The sequence below is a fragment of the Melopsittacus undulatus genome, chromosome 12 (assembly GCF_012275295.1).
Source record: "Melopsittacus undulatus isolate bMelUnd1 chromosome 12, bMelUnd1.mat.Z, whole genome shotgun sequence".
NCBI classification, from domain to species: Eukaryota; Metazoa; Chordata; class Aves; order Psittaciformes; family Psittaculidae; genus Melopsittacus; species Melopsittacus undulatus.
Genome location: NC_047538.1, coordinates 7,985,861 through 8,007,065, shown reverse-complemented (window position 1 = coordinate 8,007,065; position 21,205 = coordinate 7,985,861). Strand labels below are relative to the sequence as shown.

At 61.9% G+C, this 21,205-nt stretch overlaps 2 protein-coding genes across 2 annotated transcripts; both read right to left on the bottom strand.

The window, feature by feature from the left end:
• Positions 1-74: 74 nt before the first annotated feature.
• PLEKHG5 (pleckstrin homology and RhoGEF domain containing G5) lies at positions 75-11,394 on the bottom strand. Its single transcript, XM_034068587.1, is given in 24 exon segments — positions 75-373; positions 454-925; positions 927-1,226; positions 1,317-1,450; positions 1,548-1,663; positions 1,736-1,868; positions 1,948-2,067; positions 2,238-2,375; positions 2,456-2,605; positions 2,683-2,793; positions 2,869-3,018; positions 3,125-3,175; positions 3,256-3,351; positions 3,426-3,596; positions 3,717-3,902; positions 5,265-5,383; positions 5,450-5,586; positions 5,937-6,028; positions 6,102-6,162; positions 6,243-6,345; positions 6,481-6,610; positions 8,177-8,253; positions 11,086-11,197; positions 11,317-11,394. Coding segments are annotated over 21 exon segments (3,045 nt in total). The 5' UTR covers positions 6,524-6,610; positions 8,177-8,253; positions 11,086-11,197; positions 11,317-11,394; the 3' UTR covers positions 75-211.
• A 610-nt stretch (positions 11,395-12,004) lies between these two features.
• NOL9 (nucleolar protein 9) lies at positions 12,005-17,935 on the bottom strand. The gene is made up of 12 exons (XM_034068164.1): positions 17,707-17,935; positions 17,405-17,630; positions 17,146-17,273; positions 16,895-17,033; positions 16,367-16,463; positions 15,769-15,866; positions 14,972-15,133; positions 14,502-14,778; positions 13,737-13,848; positions 13,317-13,494; positions 12,633-12,766; positions 12,005-12,310 (listed from the first exon to the last, which is right to left on the bottom strand). The coding sequence occupies exons 1-12, from the start codon at positions 17,899-17,901 to the stop codon at positions 12,182-12,184; spliced, it is 1,875 nt and encodes a 624-aa protein (XP_033924055.1). The 5' UTR covers positions 17,902-17,935; the 3' UTR covers positions 12,005-12,181.
• Positions 17,936-21,205: the final 3,270 nt, after the last annotated feature.

Below are 21,205 nucleotides of genomic sequence, written 5' to 3'. Positions count from 1 at the left end.
TCAGCACCGTGCCCCCCACGCCACAACCCTCTCAGCACCTTCCCCACTCACCACCACCAACGTTGTCACCCCCTCCTTGCCCCCCACGTCTGATGCACCATGGGGCAGCTGGGCCCCGACCAACAACCCTCATCCCTGCAGATGAGGGTTTGGCATGAGCCATGTCCCTGCCCCTAGGAGGTGCGGGCAGCCCCGTGCCACCATGCCCAGGCTATGTCCTCGCTGAGGGGACTGATCTGCATCCCCATCCGTGTCCCCACTGCTGTGACATCCCATCACCCGGCCTCGGTGGTACGCTCCGGTTGGAAGCAGGAGCAGCTCCTTGGTGCAGCCATACATCCATCCCCACCACTCCGGCGGCTCTCAGACCTCCCTGCAACACAGGGAGAGATGCCCTCAGTGCTGGGACCCTGGCACCCGGGAGGCACCGAGCATCCTCCAGCAGCCACGTACGAGGCTGTCAGCGTGGAGTTGAGCAGCAGCGTGGTCCGAATCCGGTAGAGCTGTGCCAGGGTCAGCTTGCGGTGCTGTGCTGACTGTGGGTCCGACAGGGTCCGGCGGGCGGCGGGCAGGGGGCTGCGACCCAGCTCCCTTGGAAGGGACATGGGGCGCTCGGCCGGCTCCTCCGGCTCTGACAGCTCTGAGGTGGAGCTGCCGCTGCTGCCGGGGGCAGCCGGGGGGCCGGGGGCTTGGTGTGGGGTAGTCCGAGCAGGGCACAGGGCAGAGAGGCTGCGGCTCTGGTTGAGGGGGGCCGGGGGGGCTGGGGCGCAGGAGCTGGGGCAGGTTGGCCTCCGACTTGGACTTGAGCACCCTGGTGGGGCAGGGCAGGAGCTGCACGGGGGTCTGGCGGCGCAGCCGGGGTGAGGGGGGCCGTGGGGCTGGGGGGGGCAGCGTGGGGCTCACGCCCTTCCTCGGGCTGCTGGCCGAAGTCCTGCAGGGAGGTGGGTGACAGTGTGCCATAGGCACTGTCGATGGAGGATGAGCGACAGGCACTGGCTGGGGAGGCTGTGCCATGGGGCAGGGGGACAGGCAGGGCACCCGCAGGCAGCTCCCGGGGGGGGGTCTCGGAGGAGGTGGGGGTCCCGGCGCCGATGGAGGTGCTGGTGCCAATGGAGGAGCCGTCTGAGGCTGAGCTGAAGGGCCCTGGGTCCCAGTCCGGGGAGGAGAGCTCATCACCACCATCTGTGGCCACCACGGCGAGGGTCTCGGTGGAGCCGTCGGATGGGCTGTAAGGGAGAGGGTGGTGAGGAGGGGGCTGTGCTAGGCTGGGGGCTGTGCTGGGCTGGGGGTCGTGGGGTCCCCCTCCTGCCTCCTACCAGCGCTGTGAGTCGGGGCTGGTGCTGCCGCGGCGCAGGATGGTTGGGGAGCTGGCGGCCGAGGCGTCACTGTCACCATCCTCCTCCTGCTGCTGCTCCAGGCGCCGGCGCTGCCGCAGCCGCTGCAGCAGGTTCTGGGGACAAGGAGGTATCAACGGGGGGACAAGGAGGCATCAACGGGGGGCTCAGGCAGCCACAGGACCCCCCCTGTCCCCCCTCTGTGCCCCTCACCTGGGCGTTGCGCACTGCCTCCACCCAGCTGCGGCACAGTGACTGCCCGCTGGCCTGGAATGTGTAGGCAGCCACGGCGCTGCCCAGCTCGTTCAGGTAGATGAGGAGGAAGGAGCCTGTGGGCAAGGGACATGAGCAGTGCCCAGAGACCCCCCCTTGCTGCCCCCATCACCCCCAGTGCTGCTCACCCGGGTCCCGGAGCTCACGGCACACCACCTTGTCCACCAGCAAGGGCTGCCGGACCACCTTAGTGCGCTCAGCCTTCTTGAGGGGCTTGGTGATGAGGAAGAGGTCGGTGAAGAGGAAGCAGTAGACATCCATCTGCGGAGGGGAGAACGGGGCTGTGGTGCTGGCCGGGTGATCAGGCAGGGGCTGGGGCTCCCCATTGCCTTGTCCTCACCTTGCTGTCTTTACCTTCCCGCATGCGCAGGCTGCCCTCGAGCAGGAGCTGCCGTGTGTCCTCCGGGGACGTGCCGGGGATGGGGGCGGTCAGGTCCAGCCGCAGGAACTCCTTCAGCAGCTGCCGGGATCCCCGGTGTCAGTGGGGGCATACGGTAGCATGGCATGGCACAGGGTGGCATGACAAGGGATGGTGCAGGGTAGCACAGCAAAGTATAGCATAGGTCGCAGGGGGTTACAAGATACCGGGTGACACATTATGGTGTGGCAGCTCTGCCATACCCAACCTACCTTGTCCACCTCATCCGTGCTGCCCTCCACCACCTCATAGGCATCAATGCGGCTGAGGATGGCAGCCAGGCGCTGCCGCTCCTGCCGCTGCCGCATCCGCGAGTTGACATCGTTGATGAAGTGCTCCACGGAGCCGATCTGTGCCAGGGCGGTAGTAGGTTCAAAGGGGGGGACACCCCACAGCACCCCACACAGCACCCGTGTCTGCACCCCCTTACCATGGCAGTGATGGCGTCACGGGCACGTGGGTCATCCGTCTTCTTCAGCACAGACTTGAGGAGCAGCGGGTACTTGGTGAGGCGCTGGTGTGGTTTCACCAGCATGTCACTCAGCTTCAGGCGGCTGCACTGCTCGTGCTTCTCGGCCCACTGTGGCACACAGGAGTCAGACCCACACCGGTACCCCACACCGGTGCCCCACACTGGCCCCTGCCCTCTCCCCTTACCGTCACATAGGAGCGGAACAGCTCGCTATCCCTCAGCAGCATCCGCATGTACTCCATGCAGCCCTCCTCCTCCATGCAGTACCGCACATAGGGCTTGAAGAGGGACCCGAACTGGGGAGCACAATGGGGTCACCACAGGGCACAGCATGGCACAGCCCCACTGCAGCACAGTGTGCCCCCACTCACCGTCTTGAAGCCATCAAGGAAGTCCACAGGGTCAAGCAGTGCCCCGGTCCTGCGTGCCTTGGCCAGCACCGGGGCCATGACCCCGCGCCACAGCTCCCGGTGCAGCCGGATGATCTCCCCGATGTTGCTGAAGAGCCGCTCGGCATCCACCTGCAGTGAGGCCGCGGCTGCATGGGGATGGCACCTCACCCTGCCGCGGACAACCGCGGTCCCAGCCCCGACCGGGGGTCCCCATCCCTGCAGCCCCATCCCTCACCTCACACAGCAGCCCTGACTCCTGCAGGTTCAGCAGGCAGCAGAGGAAGAGCTGCAGGGACAGAGAGGGAGCCAGTGTGGTGCAGCCCCAGCGCCGGCCCCCACCGCGGCACAGCCGTCACCATCACTCACGTCGGTGATGACTTTGAGCTTGCGGATGTAGGTGGCCTCGGTGTGCAGCAGCTCCCAGATGGCTTCCTGCTGGTGGCACTGCCGGCGCGACAGGGCCTGCGGGGCTGAGCGTCAGCGCCATGTCGGTGGTGGGGCAGCAGTGCCTTGGCCCCCGGTGCCCCCGGCCCTACCTCTGCCCCATGGATGATCTGCTGCCAGCTGTCCTCCAGTGCCAGCCCGGCCTCGTCCCCATCCTCCTCCCAGGAGTCACGGTCGAAGCGGAGCTGCGGCGGCAGCTTGGGCAGCCCGAAGGTGCCGTAGGCGTGCAGCCGGCTCACCAGCTGCTCCAGCTTCTCACTCTCCTGGCAGTGGCACAGGGGGCACAGCAACCAGTGCCGAGTGCCACAGACCCCTCACCCTGCATCACATCCCCTGCAGGGACCCATCCCAGTGCTCCCTCCCCATGCCCATGTCCCACATACCCTCCCGAAGGAGCCGGTGCTGGTGCCGGAGCCGAAGAAGCCGCTGAAGCGGCTGGCAGCGCGGTTCTTCCAGGTGTCGGTGCCATTGGCAGGCAGGGAGGCCGCGGCGTGCGGGGACAGCTCGGGGCTGGGGATGCTGCTGTCCCCCAGGAACTCCGTCATGTTCTTCCTCCGCCGGCCCGGAGCCTGCGGTGGGGACACAGCCGGTGTCCCGGTGCTCAGCACCCGGCACCGGTGCCTCGAGCAGGGCTGACCGGGAGCACCATGGGGCAGGCAGGCACACCGCGGTCCCCTGCCCGCACTGACCTGCCTACCTGCATCCCGGGGGCGCAGGGCCCCGGGGGCTGCCCCGCAGAGCCCACTGCTCACGGGTGAGTGGGGCAGGGGCTCAGGGCATCCCACGGGCCGCAGGAGCCCCTCCAAGGCGCCCAGCCCTGCTCCCAGCTCGGATGGTGGAGCCGAACCCGGGCAGGCTCCTCCGAAACAAAAGGAGGTGGGGCCAGGGCCGAAAAACCGATTTCCCCCTCGGCAGATAAGCTAACCCGAGCCAAACAATTCACCGCGGACATCAAAGCCCCGGCTGGCTGCGGGAGCTGGGTCATGGCCAAGCGGCTCCTGCCGCGCCGGGCACCGCTGCACCGGCATCCTCCTCTAGCCCCGTTGCCATCATCCCGGCACAAAGGGCACAAAGTGGGGCTCCCTGCCTGCCGCCAAGCCAAGGTCATGGCCATGCTGCTGCCACTGCCGCCGGCACAGCCCCATGCCCTGCCACATCCACCATGGCCCCATCCCCGTCACTCACCGTGCTGCCGTGTCCCCAGAAGCCCTGGCTGCTGCCTGCCCCACGGCCCCGGTGGGGCTCAGCTCCTGGGTGCCCCCAGGAAGGCTGAGAGCCCTGCATCCATGCCTGGTTGCCCACCGGTCCCCTCGCCCCACTGGGGTCGTGCTGCCTCCACAGCCAGGCATTGTAGTAATGGACACGGGAGGCCACCAGCCCTGGCCACACGGCCAGTGTGCCACGCTCTGGGGCTGCTGGTGTGGGGCCGAGCACCGCGTCCCCACTGCAGCCTGTTCCCACGGGGAGTGGCAGCCAGCCCAGCCCCACGCCTTATCTGGGGCCAGGGTCCATGGGGCAGGACTGAGCTGTGCTCAGCAGTTGCCAGAGGCCATGATGAGAGCAGGACCAGCAGCCAGGGTGAGCCATGGAACCAGGGTGGCACAGAGTGGCTGTCATTGCCAAGGGGCTCCTATTTGCTCCAGTGCCAGCCTGCACATGGCACAGCCACAGGGTTGGTGCTGCCGGCTGAGCTGCCACACATAGCACAGAGCACTGCCCATGCACAGCCACCATGGCACAGCCAGGAGCCAAACTGGCTTCTGAGGGCTCCAGGGAGGCCTTCAGTGACACCAAGCAAGGCTATGCAGCAGATACCATCCCTATGTAATCCCATGTATCCTATCTTCCCAGCAAGGATGGCTATACAGGGATCACACACTCTGCCACCCCCTCCCCAAGTCCTCCCCTCTGTGGCTGTCACCAGCGCTCACCAGGCTGTCAGTGCCCTCCCGTTGTCCTGGCACCGTGCCGGCAGGGTGCACGATGGGCAGAGCGGCCAACCTGGCTTCCTGCACTGCCTGCTCCACCTTCAGCTCATCCCCGGGCTTGGCTGTGGGAGCAGGGGGGGGTCAGAGCCCCGCGGCACAGCCGAGCCCCCCGCCGGGCCCCGGCGCACCTCTCACACACAGGTAGTGCCCCCCGAAGCGGAACGCCTCAAACTGGAGTGAGAGCGGAGTCTGAGACTGCTCCAGGTACACATCCACCCTGCCCGGCTCGATGGCCTTCCTCTCCAGGACCGGCAGCAGCACCTCCCTGCAGGGACAGGAGCCCGTGTACATCTGTCCCCACACTGCTCCCTGCATCCCCATCCCTGCATCCCTGTATCCCCATCCCCGCTCCCTGCATCCCCATCCCTGCATCCCCATCCCCACATCCCTGCATCCCCATCCCCGCATCCCCATCCCCGCTCCCTGCATCCCCATCCCCACATCCCTGCATCCCCATCCCCGCATCCCTGCATCCCCATCCCTGCATCCCCATCCCCACTCCCTGCATCCCCATCCCTGCATCCCTGCATCCCCATCCCCACTCCCTGCAGCCCCATCCCCACTCCCTGCAGCCCCATCCCCTCATCCCCACATCCCCATCCCCGACGCGCTCACCCCAGGGATTTCTTCTTTGAGGCCGGCACAATCTCTGCCTCGACGTTGGTGCTGAGGTCAAACTTGAGGGTGAAGCACTCCTTGCTGGGGTCCTGGGGAGGCAGCATCACTCACCCATGGGACCCCTGCCCGCTGAGCACCCAGGGAGAGGGGCCGGTGCCTTACGTCTGTGTGCCGGCGCCGAGCCTTCTTCTTGGGCAGCTTCAGTGCTGAGCTCCTCCGCTCCCTGTGGGCACAGGGCAGACGGGGTGACAGGGACAGCAGGGGTTGGGGACATGGAGGGGACACGCAGGGCCGGGGGCTCACCCTCTGCCATCGGCCAGTCCCTCCTCTTCCTCATCCACATCAGAGGCAGGGCTGGTGCGGGGTGGGCATGAGCGCGTTGACATGTTGCGGGCCAGGATGGAGCCTGCAAACGGGCATTGGGATGGGCTGTGCCAGCACCGCAGCCCTGTGCTGGCCCCGGCTGCTTCCCCCTCGGATCCCTGCACTGCACCAGCCCCAAGCACATCCCGCTGGGATGCGGAGCCGGTACCCGGCTCACCTGGCGGGGGCAGGTCAAAGCGGATGCGTCCATCGCAGTGCATGGCGCCATGCAGGCGGCTGTCCCCGAGCTCACACAGGCTGAGGGGGCTGCTGCAGCTTAGCCGGTGGCACTCGCCATGGTCACACACCTGCGGGCACACACAGCGCTCAGGCACAGCCTCTGGCTACCGCACATTGGCAGCACCATGGGCAGTGGGGTGTGCTGGGGTGTGCCCCCAACTGGGGCAGCACCGAGGCCAGCACAGGCACCATGGATAGGACAGGACTGGTTCTGCACCATGGGGCTCCCTCCCTGCCCCACCACACGGAGCAGGGCGCTGGGGAAGGCGGCTGGTGCTCACGCACGGAGGTGACGGGGGGGGGACAGCACCTGCGCCTCCCGCACCCCCGGTGCCCGCAGCCGGCGCTCGGCGCTGCCGGGACGGAGGAAGCAGTGTCTGCAGCAGAACAATGCTCGAGCCCGGCTCGTTTCCTCCCATTGTGTGCCGGCCACGGCCGCGGCCCCGGCCCCGCCGCCCATTCACTGCCGTTATTTATAACCCCGGCAGGGCCCCCAGCGCCGGGCAGGGCCCGGGACCCCCCGAGCAGCGCCCGCTCCGGTCCCTGCGGTGCCCGGGGCCTCGGCAGCACCGCCGGGTGCTGCAGTGTCACCGGGACCCCATGGGTGTGCGGGGGGCAGCGGGAGGAGCCGGCCCCGGCCCCGGCTCTGCTGCAGTGCTCCTGCGGGGAGGAAGCGCCGGGAGCTGCGGCCACCCCCGTTTCCTGCCCCCCCTGCTGCTGAGGTCAGAGCTGCAGCGCTCCCCGAGGGGCCACCGGCTCCTGTGTGCACCCAGCACCAACAGCACCCAGCACCAACAGCACCCACACCAACACCACCCAGCACCAACAGCACCCAGCACCAACAGCACCCAGCGCCCGGCACCAACAGCGCCCGGCACCAACAGCGCCCGGCACCATCCTACCATGGGCCAGCTGCCCCCATCAGGCCTGCCCAAGGTGCCCCATACTCCTGGCCCCGCAATACTTCTCTCCCCCCCAAGTGCCCCAGGCCATCCCTATCGTGGCCATTGTGGCACCTGCAAAGTGGAGAACAAGGCCATGGGCTCCAGGCAGTGACCACTTGCTTGGTGGGCACTCCCAGGACCTTCAGCAGCTGCCCCATAGTGAGGAGGATGTGATGCAGGACAGGCCCCCACCCCAGCCAGGACCACTCGCCCCACACTACCTGCTGCTCACCATCAGGGGGTCTCTGATAACAGTGTTGGGGAGTTCCTGGTGTGCCCCAAGGCAGCCACAGCCCAGTGCCACGTGTGCCCCATGGCTCTGCCACCGCAGCCATGCAAACAAAGCACCGCGGCACACCTCCGGCACAGCTGGGCTGCTGCTGTGCCAGAAAGACACCGCCCGTGGCATAGGAGCACTGGGAGCCAGTGGGAACCGGAATGTGCATCCAGCCAGCCCAGGGGGGAGAGAAGGGACCCGAAATCCACTCTGGCATCATGTTAGTGAGTGGTGGAACAGACAGGCTGGAGCGGATTAGCCCCAGTCACACCAGGCACAGGAAACAGGCCGGGGGCACACTGCCTGTGCTAGGGGGCTATGGGTTGGGCACAGCCACCCACTACCCCTCTGCATCCATCAGACCAACACCATTGAGCACTGCTCGGTGCTACCCAGCAGCCCACGGCACCCACCTTGGCCGCCCTCCTCTCGCTGGAGCAGTCGGGGTTCTGGCAGCACAGCACTGGTTCCTCCGGTGGGCACGGCTCGGCTGTGGGAGAGAGCAGGGTCAGTGCCAGGGTGAGCCCCCTCCAGCCCCACTCCTGGCCATGGCCAAGCCAAATCAAAACACACAGGCTTGAAACAGGGCTGAAGGGGAGGAAACCCCTGCCCTAAAGCCAGCGCTGTATCCCCGCACTGTGCATCCCATGGCATCAGGACCTGGCATCCGCTGCCCAGCACCCCAAGTAGCAGGATGAGGACTCAGACCTGCCCCAGCTCCCCTGGGGGTGGCACAGACGGGGCTGCAGCAGCAGCACTGAATCAGCCACTTGCCAGCCCCCAAGGGGGCTTAGGAGCCACATTAAGCTTTGACAGTTAAATCGGCCTTAGGGACAAATCCTATTTTGAAGGCTTTTGCTATGTGTCGGTCCTAATCGTTTAAAAATAACAGACTCCATGGTGCTTGCAGCAAGGGAAGAGCAGGAACAGCCACGGGATGCTCCTGTGGGAGCCAATACAGAAGCCGGGCTGCACGGCCAGCACAGGGGCTTCCCCCACCGCGCTACTCCCCTCTCCCGCATCCCTCCTGCCAACACAAACAGCATCCACACTGGCACAAGCGGGAGCGTGGCCAAGGCTGGGGCTGGACTCGGCCTGCGGGAAAACCACTTTATGGGGCAGGAGCGGGGCCGGTAACCGGGGCAGTGCGGACAGCCCGGAGCGGGGCCGGTAACCGGGGCAGTGCACACAGCCCGGAGCAGGGCCGGTAACCGGGGCAGTGCACACAGCCCGGAGCGGGACCGGTAACTGGGGCCGGTAACCGGGGCAGTGCACACAGCCCGGAGCGGGGCCGGTAACCGGGGCAGTGCACACAGCCCGGAGCGGGGCCGGTAACCGGGGCAGTGCACACAGCCCGGAGCGGGGCCGGTAACCGGGGCAGTGCGGACAGCCCAGAGCGGGGCCGGTAACCGGGGCAGTGCACACAGCCAGGAGCAGGATGGGGGCGCAGGAGCAGCGGCTGCAGCGGCCCCCACGCCCGGAGCACAATGAGGGCTCTGTGGCCGCGGCCGCCCCCCGGGCTGGGCCGGCCCCTGCCGCCGTTTCACTTGACCTACCGGGAATAATAACGGGATAAACGAATTCCTCCGTGCACCCAAGGGGAAGTTCTCCCGACTCACCAGAAAGCCGAGGCCAGGCAGGGCAGGAGGCAGCGCCAGGGACAGCCCCACACTGCAGCCACCGGCACGGCCACAGGCATGGGGCTCTTCCCCAGGGGCTTGGAGCAGGAGGGGCTCTGGGTCCCCACCAGGCACTTGGGCTGGAGGAGGGATCCTTTCCCCATCACCTCCCCTATGAGACAGCCACCTCCTGCTGCCAGCTCTGTTATCGCACCCGGCTCTCCTGGTGATGGCAAATGAGTTTGGAACTGGACTATCCTTGCTCCAGCTTAGTTTCAGGTGCCTTTGTCAGTCGGAAGGGAGCAATACCAGTGGTATGAGGTGGTGTGCAGAGCACTCCCTGCTGCACCTGCAGCATCCTCACAGCATTCCCTGCAGGAACCCTACTGCATCATCCTCAAAGCATTCCTTACAGCAACCCCACTGCATTATCCTCACAGCATTTCCTACAGCAACCCCACTGCATCATCCTCACAGCATTCCCTACAGCAACCCCACTGCATCATCCTCACAGCATTCCTTACAACAACCCCACTGCATCATCCTTACAGCATTCCCTACAGGAACCCCACCGCATTCCTGCTCCAGCTACAACTTCTCCCAGCCCCTCACATTGATGTCAGCAGGATTTAGGCCAAGCACCCCACGGGTCCCCAGACACCTACCCCCCAGCTCCTCACTGATGTCCAGGCTGGAGCTCCATGAGAAGCGCTCCACTGCCCCATACTGCAGCCCCGCCAGCCCGGGGGGCACAGCCTCCAGCTCGTAGGCACCGCGCTTCTTCCAGTACAGAAACATCCCGGCTGGCAGCGGGGGAACCCCCGGCGGCACTACCGGGGGGAGCCCGGCTCCGGCTTTAAGAGCGGATGCCGGTGTCCGGACAAGTGGCGCATTGAGGCCGGGGCGGCGGAGGGTGCTGCTGGAGGCTGCCCAGCGCCCGCGCGGGGGGCACACAAAGGGCCTTTCTTCAGCCTCCTACAGACATTGCACGAATTGCACTTTCCGCCGTCTCTGAAAGGCATGGGGCGCGGGACAAGACGTGCTTGTGAGGAGAGTATGCACCCAGAGGGGGCTGTGCAGCGGCTGCGCTGCCCCACGGATCCTGGGGGGGGGGGCAGGAATGTGCCGCCCCGAGGCCTGGATGCACCCCCACAGCCGTGGGCATGGGACAGGGTCCTCCCTGCTAATGCCAAGCAAACCTGAAAGCACCAGAATGGGCTCAAAAAAACCCATAAAGGACCAATCGTTGTCCTGCCCCAAGCAAAACTCCATGAACATGGAAAACCAAAACCATCAGCCAGGCTGGGACCATCCCAGCCCCAAGTTATCAGCACTGACAGTGGCTTCTTGGATGCTCTAAGTGCCCTTCCATAGATAACATAGCCAGACACTAAGTGGGATGCTGCAGCTCTAAAGCCCCCTGGACATCCCATCCCGTTGGCCCTCGGGGCAGAGCCATGGTGAGGGCCAGCAGCCAGCATGGTCCTCTATGCATGAGGCTGGATCTGGGAGCCACCAGTGTGTTTCCTCCCCTGGAAAGGTCCAGAACTGGGCACCGGAGGCTTGGCACAAGCACATGGGGGTTCCTCAGGTGTCCCCCAGCTCAGGCAGTGCAGGGTCCATCACCCTCATAGGAGGGTCCTGGGGACACCCAGCCCGGGAGGGTTTTGGCACTGAGCACCATCACCTCTCGCCCACCTCACCTCTCCTGGTGCCTCTTCCACCCGCGGCTCCAGCTCCTGCCTCGCTGGGGATCCTCCTGCACAGCTCCTGTATTTGTTTTAGGCACTGCTCAGGTCGCCAGCCAAGTCCTTCCTGCACCAGACCCAGCCAGATGGGGATAATTAGGCCTAGATTAAGTTAAAGCTTTAACTCTTTAAAAGGCAGCAGCCGCGCAGAGCCTGGCGCAGCTCTGTCCCCTTCCTGCTGCTTACCCCGTTCACTTGTCCACTTACAGGTACCAGGAGCGCTATGGAAGAGTCCTCAAAACCCAGACATAGGCATCTTTTGGGGATCACTCACACCCGTAGCAGCCAGTAGCAGCCAATACTCAGCACAAGCACAGTGCATCCCTTCTTCCTCTGCAGGGGAGGCTGCCACTGGCCTCAGGTCACTCAGGAGCACATCACTGCCCAACAGCACTGGAAAAGAGTAAAATGAAGAGCAAAATGAATGAATGAAACTCCAGTTTCAGCAGGGCACAGCACAGGTCAAGAGCCAGGCAAGACCAAGCACCCCAGAGGGAACCAGCTCCTCCTGCTCCTTCCAGCCTCTTCCCCTAGGGCAGAGCTGGCCAAGGCAGCAGAGCTCTCCCCACACCTGTGCTGGAGGGCCTGAGCTGCGGCTGCAGCAGCAGGGCCATGGCCACAGCAAGCGGCTGACTCCCTCCAGCGGCTCCACCCAGAGAGGGTTTTCCAGTTCACTCTTTCCTTCCCAAGCACTCAGAGGTGCTACAGGGACAGAAGGACGAGCACAGGCTCTGTCCAACCCACTCCTGTCCCCATGGATTGCTCCTGACAGCAGAGCTGGCTGAGGCTGAGCTGCAGCCAGAGACCCGCAGCACTTCCCAGTCACTACAGCCCCTTAACCAGCACAGGCTGCAGAAGGAGTTCAAACCAGACCCATGTTTAAATAGATATTTATTACAAAACACCGAAATACAAATGGAAAATATAAAACATTATAAAAGCAGCTGTGCTGTGCATCCACAGCCAGAGCCCGGTGGCACCCAGCACTTCTGCCACTGCTCCGGGCTCCACACAGAGCAGAATGAATCCCGCAGTCCGAGCCCATGAGGCTCTAGGCATAATCACACTCGAATGCGTACTCCCTCCTCTTGAAATGCTTCTTCTTTTTCAGTTTTCCAGAGCCCAGGATGCTGTAGTTATAATCGGATGTCACATAGGGGATATCGCCCTCGACTCCTTGCTGGGGAGAGGGGAAACCAAACCAGAAACGATTTAAGAACTCAAATCTTAACAGGATACTTGTATCTTAACGTTCTCATTCTGGAATGGGATGCACTGTCCTCTGTATAGACTGACAGAGCTGGCTGGTGGAAAGCAACAAGCTGTCACCAAATAAAGCCTGCTCTGGTATCTGAAACACGAGAGGAATGCTCTCCTCTCCCTTGTTTCTATGCCTTAAGGACAGTTTCCTATAGAGATAACCATCTGCTGATGCCCAGACACGTCAGGAAGCCTGCCAGCCAGCACTCAGCCACTCTTCCCTCTTCCCATGCAGCCCCTACCTGGCCCACAAGGACACAGTTGGGAACAGCAACATTGCCAAGGAGCAGACAGTTCACTAGTCTCAGGCTGTGCGGAGGCACCGGCGTCAGGATGTAGTACAGCTTCTTCTCCATGTCAACCCCTCGGACAATTCCTGAGGGAAAACCACACATTACTCTCTTACCTCACCCCTCTCCTTCAGCTGCTTGTGAAAACACAGCAGCTCCATCACCCCAACCCAGCTGTCAAAACATGCCCACGTTTGGCTGGGACAGCTGATTTTCTTCCTAGCTGCTGGTGCAGTGCTGTGCTGTGGCTGTAGCTGAGAACACGCTGCTGGTGTGTTGCTCAGTAGCACTTACCCTGATAAAGGACTTCTGGAAGTCACCCAGAAGGGACTGATCACTGCTTGGGTCGGGCTGGGTATCACTCAGCAGGTGTTGAGCAATGGTATTGTGCATCACTTGTGTTTATTGGTTTTTCTTTTCCCCTTTTAATTTTATACTCTCTAATTTCCCTTATCATCATCATTAGTAGTATTATATCGTACCTTAGTTACTGAACTGTTCTTATCTCAACCTGTGGCTTTCACATGCTCCACTTCTCCCCATCCTGCCCGTGTGTTGCTGGGCATTTAGGCTGGGGCTAAATCACACCACCATGACAGGCACACACACAACCCAGGGTTCCCCATGCTGGCTCACCGAAGCCAAGGCAATCACAGACTGGTGTCTGTACCAGCAGCACTGGTCCATCAGTTTGGCATCTGATCTCCTCTGGTATCCTGCAGAGCCCGACCCAGCTGGCGTTCACAGCATACATGATGTTGGTAGGAGCAACGTCAGTGTGAATAACCCTGAGGGCAACAGCACTGAAAGGTACCTGAGTGGGTTAAAAAGAAGGCAAACCCAGTCAGTGTCTCATCATCTCAGCATCAGTTTAGTTCAGTTCCCAGGTAAGACAGTGGCAGGCACACAAACCCTGGGAGCTCCCAGCCCACTCCTCCAGCAGTCACCTCTGTGGCAGACACCAACAACCGAGCACACAGAGAACATGTGCAGCACAAGCAGAGCTGCCAGACACCCCCAAGCAACACCCCCAGCCCTTCACAGCCACCCGTGTACCTGGTACGGCACAAGGCTGTGCAGTGGAAGCACGGAGCCGATGTCCGGGGCCTGCAGCTGGCCCAGGTAGCCCAGCATGGACATGTCCCGCAGGATGCCGCTGTGCACTCGCCTGGAAAAGCACCACAGCACATCAAGGCAAGGCAGCTTCACACCACAGTTTCCCACCGGATCCCCCGGGCAGCCATGCACTACTAGCTGCTGCTTCACCAAGTTTAGCTCTTAAAGCTTCTAGTGTTGAAGGAAACACAGAGCTATGTTTTAATTACCTCTATGAAATCACAGGGTTTAGGGCATTGTTTCAACCTTAAGGAGGCATTAATTAGCTAAGGAGGTGGTTTGTTTTCCTTTAAACAGTCTGTTATTAGGTAATGGCTTCCTTCTCCAGCACTGATGCCCACACACCTTTTAGTCAGTCAGTTGGGCACCGAGTAATGCATTTGTTCTCTTAAACAGCTCATTAGAGAAGGCAGAGTCAAAAAAGGCACTTGAAATTGGCAAGAGAGAGCCAAGGTTCAGGAAAGGAAACATTTCAGTGCTGTTCAAAGCACCAAAGGAATCACAAAATGATGTGATCATCATGCCGGTCTGTAAAAAATGGGTAAGGACCCTCCCAATTAGAAGTAACATCCTATTCAATGGTTCCAAGTGGAAACACCAAACACAACCCCCCCAGTGAGCTCTGACCAGCCTAACAGACCAAAGCCCTTCAGGTTTTGTGAAGCCCAATTCCCACCACCACCCAGCACCAAACTTCCTACTTACGCTTCACCTGCAACCCCTGCTCGAGGGAACTCCGGATGGACATACAGCAGCTTGTACTCGGGAACCGAGGCATCTCCCTCCCCTTCCAAGGCCTTCCAGCTCTCCCCTCCATGCTTGCACTTGGCCAGCTGCTTGCCCTTGGTGTAGAGGCCAGGAGTGAGGTGCACGTACTCCGGGGTGAGCGGAGCCATGGCCTTCCAGTCGTACACATCCATCTGCACGATGTGACTGGGTAACAACAGCCGGATGATATCAATGAGAAGCAGCAACCCCTCACCTTTAGGGAGCAGAGAAAACACGATTGCTGCTGCCACATAAACAGGTCACGACCCTGCTATGGAAGAGCAGCACTAGCTCCAAGGGGAAGCTGTACTTTCTGGTTCCACACTCTACAGAAAGCATGCTAATGCAGCACTGTGACCATCACCTTCCTCTGCACCACTTCTTGTGAGCACATTCATCCTGGTTACCTTTCACCCAGCCCATGGTGTTGATGACTAAAGGCACTTCCTTCTTGTAGGAGCTGAACACGTACTTCACCACATCGAGGTACCTCTCTGTGTCCTGCTCACAACTGGTCTGCCCATAATACACCATCTTGCGTGGGGTATGTTGATGGGTGAATGGTGGACCTGGAAAGGCAAGCAGCAAACCTCTGGTAGTTACCATAAGGCAAATCAGAAACTCCCATCCCTGTAGCACCTACACACAATCCCTTCCACAATAAATCTGTCCTCTTTCCACATGCAAACAGCCCTGCTTGTGCAGCTTCTTGAGTGTTAACAACCCATCCAAAAAGCAAACCCCTTCCTGGTCACATTTGTGATCCAAATGCACCAGACCACAAACACCAGTGATCCCTCTGGCTCTAGGGGTGTTTGCTGCCCCTCATCTACATGGATCTGCTTTGTATTCCACAAGCTGGTTTTATTTATGGATCCTAACACCTGGGAAACGTTTTCCCAGAGACATTTTGAAAGGGAAAGGCTGCAAATCCACTTTGCCACACCAGGGCCTCTTCTACCACCTCCTAAACAATCCCTTTCAAACAGGAAAGACAAGCAGGGAGAACAGCTCCATGCTACCCAGTGAGACTTTCACCTGGAGTTAGCTGCCCCAGGCAAGAGAGCTTTAACAGCCTTTGGTTTATCCTCTACCGCAGCCTGTGACAGAGGCAGCACTTCCCCTAACGCAAGGCTCTGCTCAGAAAGCACCTGTGGCAACGAAACAGCTTTGTGGGAACTGCAGAGAACAGCAAAACCCTTACCCAGAATTGGCTCCGTTACACTGCTCAGTGACACACATCCCGGTGGTGTAAACTCGGTCTGCCCTATGTCACATTCCATGTATTCAACCGCAGGGAGGCTGCAGGGAAAGAAGCCCACACGGTAACATCCACAACCTGATCAGCACCATGAAGTTATTGACTACCATCAAACCACCACCTGCCTCCCTCCCTTCATCTAGTAAGGACACAAAGGGCTCACTTATGGCTCGGTATTACACTACAATAGCTCCAAACCCAGCCAGCTTTAAGGGAGGCAGCTACAGCAATAACCAGAGATGCTCATAACCAGTGTCCCCCCTCTCCCACACTAACTGAGACCAGCCATTGAATGACAAACTTCATAAGCTTTATTTTAAGCATGCAAGAGGGCAGCAGCAGAAGCTTCTACACCTTGTTCTGCCAAGAACCTTTAGGTACCAACAGATTAGAACTGAATGCATGTTTCCCAGTGTTAACACTGCCTGTTCCCTACAGCACCCTAACTGCTTGGTGTCAGGTTAGCTCACACAGCCCATGACAACCATGCAGCAATGCCTCTCCTCCACCCCATGCAGGACTGTTTTACACGTGCACTCACCGATTCAGTAACAGGTTGATCAGGTATCTGTTGAACGTCGATTTCCCAGTGTTTTTAGGGCCACACACCAGAACCACAGGAACTCCTTCATCTTCCTCTGCAAGAACAAGCACACTGTGAGCCACCCCGATGCTGTTGGTTACCCCAATGGTTGCCTTCCCAGTAAGAGAAGCCCTACCAGACCTACAGGCTCTGCTGTGCGATGTGTTTTAGTTACATGAGGAGCATGTCAAGTGTAGCAGTGTGCAAAGAAAAGGCTGCTGAAGCGACAAGCAAGCCCTGGCACTACAACCCAGCCTGTACTAGCTCCAGCTGCCCATGCTCCTTCAGATGTGCCTGGGTAAGGGGATGCTTTTGCTGCCTACACAAGAGCCAAACGAGTGTTTTGATGCCAGACCAGGAAGTGCCATTACACCGGTGAGCTGCTGATGCCAATGAGAGGCAGAACCCATGGAGAGGATGCACAGCCTCGAGCCTCCCAAGGAGGAAACCATGACCCCAACCGCTGCCTGTCACCAAGAGCCTCACCACAGCACGCCTGGATCAGCTCCTCCAGAGCCAGCCCCATGCTCTCGGACACCAGCAGCCCGTGCTCGGGGCTGCACTTCACGATGCCAACCGACGCCAGAACCGCATCCTCGGACGTGAAGATGGAGTCTTCGTTTTTCTATGGGAGAGGGGAAACGCTCAGGGCCTCGTGTACAAGAGGCAGGTGTGCAAGGGGCTCGTACCGGTGCGCTGGGCACTGAGGGGTGGCATGGCGACCCTCGGGGTCTCACCTGCGGCTCAAAGAGCCGGGACAGCGGCGGGTGGCTCAGCAGGAACCGTGTCACCGGCGTGTCCAGGTGCTCCAGCAGCACCACGGCACACTCGGGGGAGAACCGGGACATCACCTTCACCCGAGCCTCTGCAACGGGGCAGAGCGCGGCGCTCAGACCGCGAAATGGCGGCCGCCCCGCACGAAATGGCGGACACCCCGCACCGCACGCAAAATGGCGGCCGCCCCGCACCGCGTGCGAAATGGCGGCCCGCACTCACGGCGGCGAACGCGGTGGGCCCGCATGGCTCCGCGGGCCGCGGCCCGCAGCTGCCGGAGCTCGGCGGACGGCGGCCGCTCGGCGGGCAGCGCCTCCAGCGTGAGCGAGCAGTGGGTGGCCGGGGAGAAGACCGGCAGCGCCGGCTGGTGCGAGCCCACGGCGAAGCCCAGCAGGCGGACGGCGCCGTACAGGCAGCGCAGGCGGCACTTCCCGGTGAACGTCAGCGCCTGCGGAGGGAGGGAGGGACACGATGCGGCTGCGGCCGAACCGGAGCGCGGGGCCGCGGGGCCGGTGCCCGCTCACCTGCCGCGGCGCCAGGAGCAGGACAGCAGCGCCCTCCGCCGCCTCCACGGCCGCCAAGCCCGGCTCCGCCGGCGGCACCATACCGGCACGGGCGAAGGAGGCGGCGAACTCCCTCCAGGCCTCCTCCGTGCGGCTCCTGCCGCGGGCCGAGGCCCGGCGGACTCTGCGGGCCGCAGCGCTCCGCCGCGCGGCCATGGCCACCGCAGATCCCTCCGCCTCCTCCGGTATCACCCACCCCATTAAGAGGCGTGGCCATGGCGGCCGCAGATCCCTCCGCCCCATTAAGAGGCGTGGCCATGGCGCCGCAGATCCCTCCACCTCCCCCGGCACCGCCCGTCCCGTTAAGAGGCGTGGCCATGGTCCCCGAAAATCCCTCCGCCTCCTCCGGTACTGCCCGCCCCGTTAAGAGACGTGGCCATGATCGCCGTGGATCTCTCCGCCCCGTGAAGAGGCGCGGCCATGGCCCCCGCAGATCCCTCCGCCTCCGCCCGCCCCGTTAGGGAGGCGCGGCCATGGCTACCGCAGATCCCTCCGCCTCCCCCGGCACCGCCCGCCCCGTCAAGAAGCGCCGCCCGGCGGCCGGCACCGCCCCAGCCATGCCTCTGCCTGCCCTGCTGTGCCTGTGCGCTCCCCAACGTCACCTTGGGCTGTGACATCCACCATACCTGCTCCGTGCCCGCCAACCTCCATGCCACGCTGTGAGCCCTGGCACGGAAAGGAGGGCAGGAGATCGAGGTGCTCTCCTCGGTCCTCTCCTATGAGCCTGATGCCGTGGCTGTCATCGGGCCGAGCAGCTCCCAGCTTGCCCTCACCACCGCATCCATGCTTGGCATCTTCCTTGTGCCATTGGTAAGTGTGGTAGGGGAAGAAAAGGGATCCTGAGCAGTAATGCTCTGTGGGAGGATGGGGCTGGAGATGAGTAGAGCAGGACAGAGCCCTCCATGGGTGCTGGCCCCGGTGCTGTGGCTGGCTCAGGACCAGCTCTGGCTCCGCTCTCTGCCCAGCCCCAGGTCTCTTCAGTCTCTTTGGGTGTCGCTGAATGGGAAGCACAACCCCGTTCCTCCTGGCTCCCTTTGCACATCAGCTACGAAGCCTCCGTGGAGCCGCTCAGCCTGAAGCGGTTGTACCCCTCATTCCTGAGCACCGTTCCCAGGGACAGGCACCGAGTGAAAGCCATCTTCCATCTGCTGCAGCACTTCGGGTGGACGTGGGTTGTGCTGCTGGGCAGTGACAACACCTACAACAGGGCCAGGTCGGAAGCCCTCTACACCCTGCTGACAACAAGTGACATCTGTGTCGCTCACCGAGGCACCATCCCCGCCAACAAGGATGTGAGCAGCCCAGAGCTCCACAGCCTGATCCTCATGGAAACCAGGGTCAATGTCACCATCGTCTTTGCCAGCACACAGAGGGTCCGCTCTTTCTTTGAGGTGGTGGTGAAGAGGAACGTCACGGGCATGGTGTGGGTGGGCTCTGAAGAGTGGGTGTTAGCTCCGGCCAGCCGGCAGGTGCCTGGCATCCAGAGCATCAGCTCAGTCATTGCCGTGTTGGTTCAGAAGGCAGAGTCCTCGATGCTGGAACAGTTTGAATGGTGGAGGGTGGCAGAGGAAGGTGCTGAGTGTGCCAGGGAGCGGAGGGAGCACCCAGCCCAACTGCACCCAGTCCTGCACCGGCTGCCACTGGCTCCCCGCTGCCCACAGCATGTCCGATGCTCAGTCCTCCTTCCACATGTACTCAGCAGTGTACGCCATGGCCCACGGCCTCCATGATCTGCTGGGCTGTGCCTCGGGGATGTGCAGCAAGGGTCCCGTGTACCCCTGGAAGGTAAGAGCAACAGAAGGAATGATATTCCCTGTAGGAGAGGATCCTCCCCTGTGCCCAGTGTTGTTCTGTGCCTCTGAAATGCCCATGCCCCAGCTGAAGAGCCCTGTGGCTTCAGCTGCTCATCAGCATCAAAGCAGCACATACCTGGACCTAGACCCTGCCCTACATCACTTCTATTCCTACCAGCAGCCCCTCACAGAAACCTGGAAGGGCCTTTCTGTTGGGGATTGCAGAGAGGAGCCAGCCCAGAGGAGGGCCCTCTTGCACATCTCCCTCCCCACAAGGCACTCATCTCCTCTGACTTCATTTTGCAGCTCCTACAACAGATCAAGCAAGTAAACTTCACCCTGTACAAGAGCCACATCTCTTTTGATGCCAGTGGGGACATTCGTCAAGGCTATGACATTGTCATGTGGAACTGGAGTGGCCCAAGCTGGGCTTTTGGTGTGTGGCCTGTCCACCAGGAACCTTCCTGAACAGATCCGGTCAGTGCATCCTCCCCTTCCTTCCCAATGGCTCTCCTCCCATCGGCTCCATGTTTCCATCCCACTGTCCCCCAGTCCCTGCTCTTCCTTGCTCCCTGTGGGCAGTGAACTGAGCTGACAGAGTGGGTCTGGCTCCTGTTTGTGTACCCATGGGCATGCAAAGCCCGTGCCCAGCCCTTCCTGGGAGCACTGCCCACAGGTGGGTGCACACAGGTGGGCAGGCAGCAGAGCCGGTGCTGGCAGAGCCCTTCTCCCATGGCCCAGGCACATCTGACCCTGCACCGCATCCTCCGGAGGGATATCAGCCCCGGTGGGTGCCTGTGTGCTGCAGATGGCACCCGGGGCTCCGGCACCGCGGTTGGCAGCGGCTGCCGTATGGAAACGTCCCCTGCCCGGGACGGGGGCAGGAATCTGCTCTCTTGGAGTCAGCAGCCACAGCAACAACCCCCTTGCTGGCAGCCTGGCTCCCAGCACACACTTGGGCTAATGGGGGTGGAAGTGGCTGGGTGCAGGTAACGTGGGAGTGGGGAGCCCCCAGACATGGCCAGCGGTTACTGCCCCATAGCCCACCTGCGGGAGGGTGATGCTGCAGACCCTTTACAGGTTACTGCTGGACACATGAGCCCCTTCCCACCCACAGCCCTCATGCCCCTCAGCTCACTGCTGAGCTCCTGTGGGACTTGTGCCCCTCAGCCCAAGCAGTAGCCTCTTGGGAAGAGACCTCTCTGCTCCTCAAGGCTGGGAGGCACCCACAGGGGATGGAGCTAAGGAGCAAGCAGCTCTCAAGGAGCCTGAGTGCGGGTGCTCCACTGTAGCACATCTCTTACCGGGGTCCGTGCTGTGCGAGGTTCCCATCACCGCTCCTGTCCTCCGCAGACCTCTACAGCTGCCAGCACTGCGGGCTGGAGCAGTGGGCTCCAGAAGGGAGTGAGCTTTGCTTCAACCGCACCGAGTTCCTGTCCTGGACCAGGCCCATGTCCTGGGCGCTGCTGATCCCCACTGCCCTCCTCATGCTGCTCACGGCAGCGCTGTCCGTCCTCTTCACCCTGACCACCTCCACGCCGGGGGTCAGGTCTGCGGGGGGCAGGATGTGCTTCCTGATGCTGGGCGCCCTGTTCTGCGCCTGCAGCAGCCTCTTGGGGTACTTCGGGAAGCCCACACAGCACACGTGTGTGCTGCAGCAGCCGCTC

Coding starts and splice junctions, on each gene's coding strand:
- NOL9 (XM_034068164.1), bottom strand. CDS start 17,901: ATGGCCGCGCGGCGGAGCGCTGCGGCCCGCAGAGTCCGCCGGGCCTCG. Junction 17,274..17,404: donor GGCCCACCGCGTTCGCCGCC/GTGAGTGCGGGC, acceptor GCCCCGTTGCAG/AGGCTCGGGTGAAGGTGATG. Junction 15,867..16,366: donor ATCAACCTGTTACTGAATCG/GTGAGTGCACGT, acceptor CTTTCCCTGCAG/CCTCCCTGCGGTTGAATACA.